Below are 6,899 nucleotides of genomic sequence, written 5' to 3' on the forward strand. Positions count from 1 at the left end.
AGGAATGCCCCGAGATGGCGGTTGTTTTAACACATGTTATGCAATCGGTTTAAGCCTAATCGTTTATATTAGTTGACATTAAGCGAGTGTCAAGTGTACCTTCCAACCAATTGCTTTCGCATGCTCCACAGCAGCTGAGAGATCACTATCCGATGCCAACATTACTTGGTCGTGGTCTTCATCTTCATACTACACATTTTTTGTGCCAGTTAGCATTAAAATATTTCGCGTTTCTTAGTTACGGAATGCTTTTCTTCCTCTTCTTTCTACGTACCATGATCTGAGGCAAGCGGTCGGGATCAATGTCATCCCCCATTCTCTGAAGGATCGCTGTTATAAGATTCGTTAAGCTCTGTGTTTCTGCAATTACAGAAGGGGTTTATGAGTGTTGCGTCGATCATTCGACATATGATGCTATATTTCAAAGTATAACGACTACCATACCGCACATAAATCTATGCATCCTGCCTTTCTTGTCCTGGATCTTGAAAGTGAATGTCTTGGAATAGGAAAACGATTTTCCCGCATCTATCTCTGAAGATAATTTCATGGATCCCTCTTCACTGCAACAATGTGAATAACCAAACTGAACTTCATAAAAAAGGTATCAGGTTGAAACTAAATGACCCAAGAAAGGAAATGAGAAAAACCTCCTCGACTCATCTTCATCGTCATTAGGAGGTAAGGCCATGGCAGAATCCCAAAACTTTTGCATCATTGAGTTTGCTGTCTCGTTACTAATTCCAGCCATACTCCCAGCCTGGTTAAAGGGAATTAATTCACCAAAATATCCTCAGGCAGAAATGAAGGAAGAAGATTATTTATGTTCTAGAATTGTTCTATCTTCAGACTTCGTTCATCAGTTATGACTTATGAGCACATAGCGTAATTGTTTATCTTACTGTTACTTCTGAAATAAGACAAGAACACATCTAGTCCAATTATGACGGTGAAATGAGCTTTCTATTCATTTGAAAGAAAGAAAAAGAAATCTTACCGTAGTAACAGCAGCCTGAGTGATATGAATTACATCGATAACGGCAATGACATCTCCATCTGCAAGAAATTGATAAAATGTTAACTGGTGTATACTGAAGCAACAGTGCACCGGAGTATTTAAATTGGTCAATCCAGAGACTTCTCTGCAGTACCTTTATCTACTACAGGAAGATGCAAAAATTTCCCATCATGCATGATATGTAAAGCATCAACAATGGATGTGTCAACTGTCACGGATTCCGGGTTTGACGTCATGACCTAAAGAAGAACTCAAGGAAACACACAGACACGAGAAACGAAAATAAATACAGATTCCAGTCTCCAGAAACAGGTGAAATACAGAAATTGCTGAACCTTCAAGAATAATCACATCTTAAGCAGCAGATGCAGATGTTTTTAGAAAGCTTTCAGCCATACCTTCTCCACAGTTGTCGAGTCTGGAGGAAGATTTTGGGCTATAATCCGCATCAAAATATCCTTCGATCTAATAGTTAAAAATCACGAAAGCTTACTTGGAAAGTTTGAATATGAATTTGGTAGAGAATTTAGAGAAAATTATCTAAAAGCAGGGCTAAAGAGTGACAGATGTGAGACTCACGTCAGAATCCCTTGTAATTTGTTGCCAGTCATCACCACAGCTGAACTCAGCTGAAACTCAACCATCTTCTTTGTTACTGCTAACACCGTCTCATCTAATCCAACCTTTAAAACCCTGGAAGATCAGTTCGACGTTAGCTAATTGAGTTGTGTATTACATTCAAGAGAAATGAACCCAACAAAGCAATTTGTAATATGATATAGATTCAAAGAAGGTATTACCTACTTTGAATTCTCCGGAATTATTGTGGAAAGCGAAGGTCTGAATATTTGCTCCCTAAGTGTCTCAATAAAAGTACTAGGGCCTGCATATTCAGCCAAAAGTCATCAGACAACATGCGAGCAAATATTATGTAATAAAAGAGTTGTACGAAATTGCTGGAGAATAAAATGTAAATGCTTAATCCCAGTTTTGCAACATACCAGAGGCAGATGTTCCCCAGTTCTTCTCTACCCCTTCCACAGCAGCAGCTATGGCCTTTCCTTTCTCAGCCGCTCGTTCCATCCGAGCGATGGCATCATATAAACATTTTGCTATATCTAGCAGGGCAATAACTTCCCCATTCTCTACAACTGGCAAATGTCTAAACTTTCCTGTAGATGAACTTGCCGGATCAAACAAGGAAGATAGATAAAGTTGAACGGTAAACTAGAAATACGAAAGAGCAGAGAAGAAATCTGTTTCTTAGTGTTACAGACCTTGCACCATCTTTTGCAGAGCTTCCACAGCAATAGTGTCAGAAAGAACAAAGACAGGGTTCTTGGTCATAACTTTAGATACAGGAGTTTCTTCACGATTAAGTTCCCTTGCAATCACTCTTGTTGCTATGTCCTTCAACCAAGAGAGAAGCATAAATACACGGCAGCTAGTTTAAACAAACAAGAAGAAGAAACAAACAAACACAATGAGAGAGTTGATAATGAAACTTGTACCCTGTCTGTAAGGATTCCACAAAGTAAAGCGTTAGAGTCAGTCAACAACAATGCATCAACTCGACGTGCAGCCATCCTTCGACAAGCCTCATGGAGAGTCGTGCTATCAGGTACCGTAAGGGCTTTTGAAAGCCGCAATCTTTTTACTGTCCTTTCTCCGCTCCTCTCGCCGGTCAAACTCCTGCACCAATACACAGGTAGAAAATACATGGTACCATAACTTCACCAGCAAAAATTTCTGTTTGGGTGTCAAAATCCTAATAAATAGCAAGAGATAGCACATATATGTAGTTCAAATGTGTGAAACTTTCATGAGAACTTGAACAATTCGACTCTAGGCTTCACTCTTCATGCATCTAATCAATTTGAACATTTTTTTTTTTTTGATAACGGAGTATCCCTAGCTGCTACCCTTCGGGCGCACTGACGCGCTGACTAGGTAAACCTCCGGCCCGGGAACAGCCTTTGTATATGGCTAATCAATTTGAACATGTTGACAAACGAGAACTTATTATAGTCATTACTCAAGCGGCGATCAAAAGTTGAAAAGGATCAGAATAAAAATGTTCACAAATTGCACATTCAGAGCCAACTTTGTTTACGAATCATCCCAAAAGTTGGTTTTACCAAAGGAAAAAGGGTTATCGAGACAAGAAAAGGAAGTATCATCAAATTAACTTTCCCCTGCTTGAACATCTTTAACTACCCTAAAGAACCGGGTATCCTGGAAAATTACTGCAAAATATCTAGAAAGCCAAGCGAAAGTGAATCAACGACAAAAAATGACCAGACTAGTCTGTAATTGAAAGTTAAGATTGAATGGAACAGTTGCCAAACGCCTAAAATTTCCAAAATTCTATCCTTGCGAGAATGTATCTCGAACCCAGTATGAAGACATTGCCTACCGTGCAATAGAAGAAAAACTAAGGATCAATATTACCTTAACCCCTACACAACATTTTCAAAATGATGGAACCTATTGTGGCTAATAAAATGGGTTGGGGCGAATGATGTGCTGAAGATGAATTATAAGAAAGGGATAGTTACATGGAGGAACGAGAAGGCGTGAGGGATCTCCGAGAAGGAAGGTCGGAGCTTCCGCCCTCATTTTCGGAAGCTTTCTTCCTCCCCTGGAACGAGTTTCCGGAGAACGAGAGGCTTTTCCTCGACGAACCACCTTGATTAGCCATCTTCAAAGCCTAATGAAGCTTCAAAAATTCTGAGAGATCGTCAGATAATCATACCCAAATCAGGAATTCACGTATCAGAATGTGACAAAACCTGTAGAACAGGAAGAGATTCTGATCGAACGGGGAGAAATTCCAACACGAGAATGAACAACGAGGGATCAGCAATTCCGAGAGATTTCGACAGAGAAAGCGAAATTACAATCAAAACCACCAAAATAGTTGCTTTCTTCGTACACGTATCTTTCGATTTACAGAGGAAACCAGAGCCCAGAGAATCGGAACTTGCAAGCGATCCAAACAAAATACGAAACTGTTGAAGATGAACAGAGAAGCTAACCTCACGGATGTTACCGGAATTGTGCCGTAGAGATCGATTCGTGAGACAAAAAAACAAAAGTCTAACGAGAGAGAGAGAGAGAGAGAGAGAGAGAGAGAGAGAGAGAGAGAGAGAGCGGAAGAATTAAAATGGAAATACGAAATATGACGAAAAATGAAAAATCGTTGTCAATTCGGCCGTGGAACTTTTCTCATGTGCCAACGGAATCAAGTGAAATTACGTATATGCCCCTGCTTTCCCGGGAGAGTGCTCTTGTTGTTTTTACTTTTTACCGGCCATTATAATAAGTTCACTCGAATCTCAGATTTTTTTAACTGAAACTTTTTTTAATGTAATTCTTAATTGAAGAAATATATTCAACACTTATCCTAACCAAAAAAAAAAGACATCCACAAAATAAATCTATAGAGGTACGTATTTTCAGTGAGGAAAATAGTAAGATTTTAGTATAATTTAAAATAAATAATTCGAATTTATCGGTATTGAGAATGTTTTTGGATCCACGGTGATCTTCCTCTTCAAATTTTATTCCGTGTGAATGATTCAAATCTTATGGACCTTTTAAATATCTGGGCCTCGGACTCAATAGGCTTGTTTGTCACTTTTTGTAGGCTTAGTGATTTATGATTATGAACCCATTATCTATTCCATATCAAAACAATAATTGCTCTTTTGAAAATGTTTCAAACTATAAATAATTTTTTTTTTTTGAGAAAATCCCAGAAAAAACACTGAAATTTTCAATTTTGATAAAAAAAAATACCGAATTTTATTTTTTTAAATAAACATTAAACTTTTTAAACAAACTAAAAAAACACTGAATTTTTTAAATGATCTAAAAAATAAATAAATTTTTCTGCGTTTATAAAAAAACTGAACTTTATTAGTGATCCAAAAAAATACATGAACTTTTTTCGATTATCCAAAAAAACTAAGTAAAATAGTCTGACGTGTTTGTATCTTATTATGTCACGTCAGTCATTTTGTTTATTTGGACAACTGTATAAAAGTTAAGTGTTTATTTTGTTAAACTTAAAAAGTTCGATGCTTATTCGATAAAATAAAAAGTTCAGTATTTTTGTCAAAATTTAAAAGTTCAGTGTTTTTTTTAGATTTTTTTTTTATAATCCTAAAATTCACGGTATCGGTAGTCTAATTACATCTTTTACACGATTGGAGAAATCTATATAAATATCCCTTTCCAAATAGATATACGAATCTAGATTAAAAAAATCTTTATATTATTTCTTATTAGTTTTTTTAATAAGGAGTTTCACTGACTTTCGACCACTTAATCTGAAATCAGTTTTTAGTTACGTAATTAATTGTGTTTACCGAACTCATTATTTTGAGATATTGGATTATAAATAAATAACATTATATATTTAAATCAAATAATTAATATTTATCAATTTTATTTAAAAAATCAATTAGATATCATATTTTCAGATCAAATTATTCCACATTGTTGGATCTTCAGCAAATACTCTAGACGAAGGAGAGGGTGCCGAAGCCTCTAGGCGAGTTAGAAGCTTTCGATGGACAGAGGGGCGTTTTAGTCATTTGTATGGTCAGGGTTATGAGACCAATTAGGGTTTCGGGATTATTTAGACTTGTGCTTGCTTCTTCTCTCTTCGTTCTCTCTCTCTTGCGGTGGCCATCTTTCGTCCGTCGTGTGTCGGTGCCGAGGTAGATCGGTTTTTCCGGCGGTTGTACCTAGCAAATAGCGGTTCCCTCTTCCCGAGACGTAGGTACCGAGCGTTAGAGCTCGGTACCGAACTCGTAACTCCGGTGTCTCCTCTTCTTTCTTGTTCTTGCGCACGAACGAGTGAATCGGAGAGTTGATCGGTGAGGTTTCGAGAGGACAAATCTTCATATTAGAATAATAAACAAATTAAAACGAAAATTTATTTACAAAACTAATATTTATATTAAAAATGAATATGCATAGTTTTTTTTTCTGAAACTACAAAAAAAAATCTAAACACGATAGTGATGGAATCGAAACATAACCTCTACATATCCGAAAACGAACTAACGAAGGAATTGTTTGCCGTCTCATAGTTTTTTTGTAAAGCAAAATAATTTTTTAAAAAAATTGTTTAAATTGTTGGTACGGAACTCCTGTACCGTCCAATTATTAGAGAAAAGGTTACAAGAAAGGAAGTGGTTTAAATTCAAATATATATATATATATATATATATATATATATTTTGCACGATTTTATTGTGGGGACGTGGTACGTTTATGTGGACGTAGGGATGTCAAAATGGGTCGGGTTATACGGGTCGACTCAACCCGACCCACTTATAAACCCAAACGGGTTAGCCCATTTGGTTAATTTTTTAAAATGGGTTAAATGGGTTTTGACCCATTAAACTCATGGATTAAATGGTTAACCTATTAAATTCATCATTATATATTTAGTTAAAATTAAACTCTATCTTTTAACTAATTAAAATTGTTATATTTAGATATATAAAAATTAACATATATAGATATATATATATATATATACGAATTAAATCGAAATATTTGGTATCGTTTTCGAATCAAATCGCATCAAATCGTGCCGAAAAATTTGAATCGTATAAAAACTCGATACCGTTCTGAATCGAACCAAAAAAATTGGTTTTGTTTCCGAATCGAATCATATCGAAAAACTCGGTGTCATTTCTGAATTGAATTATGCCGGAAAATTCGAACCGTATAAAAAAACTCGGTACCGTTCCGAATCGAATCGTACCGAAAAACTGGATATCGTTTCCGAATCGAATCGTGTCGGAAAATTCGAATCGTATAAAAAACTCGGTACCGTTCCGAATCGAATCGTACCAAAAAA

General features: G+C 36.2%; 1 protein-coding gene across 5 annotated transcripts in view; it reads right to left on the reverse strand.

The window, feature by feature from the left end:
* Nucleotides 1-4,171, reverse strand: part of LOC104825021 (CBS domain-containing protein CBSCBSPB5-like) — a 4,716-nt gene extending 545 nt beyond the window's left edge. Inside the window, exons 1-14 of one of the 5 annotated variants that reach the window (XM_010557253.1) lie at nucleotides 4,057-4,171; nucleotides 3,577-3,728; nucleotides 2,530-2,710; nucleotides 2,296-2,428; nucleotides 2,020-2,190; nucleotides 1,823-1,901; nucleotides 1,598-1,711; nucleotides 1,417-1,483; nucleotides 1,152-1,257; nucleotides 998-1,056; nucleotides 651-760; nucleotides 445-563; nucleotides 275-360; nucleotides 100-189 (exon numbers count right to left, since the gene is read on the reverse strand). In XM_010557253.1, coding sequence (XP_010555555.1) covers nucleotides 100-189; nucleotides 275-360; nucleotides 445-563; nucleotides 651-760; nucleotides 998-1,056; nucleotides 1,152-1,257; nucleotides 1,417-1,483; nucleotides 1,598-1,711; nucleotides 1,823-1,901; nucleotides 2,020-2,190; nucleotides 2,296-2,428; nucleotides 2,530-2,710; nucleotides 3,577-3,719 — 1,458 coding nt within the window. In that variant the 5' untranslated portion in view covers nucleotides 3,720-3,728; nucleotides 4,057-4,171. The other 4 variants (XM_010557251.1, XM_010557249.1, XM_010557250.1 and 1 more) reach the window with 4 other exon arrangements.
* Between the last annotated feature and the right edge of the window lie 2,728 nt (nucleotides 4,172-6,899).

This window comes from Tarenaya hassleriana, unplaced genomic scaffold (genome assembly GCF_000463585.1).
Source record: "Tarenaya hassleriana unplaced genomic scaffold, ASM46358v1 Cleome42, whole genome shotgun sequence".
Classification (NCBI taxonomy): domain Eukaryota; kingdom Viridiplantae; phylum Streptophyta; class Magnoliopsida; order Brassicales; family Cleomaceae; genus Tarenaya; species Tarenaya hassleriana.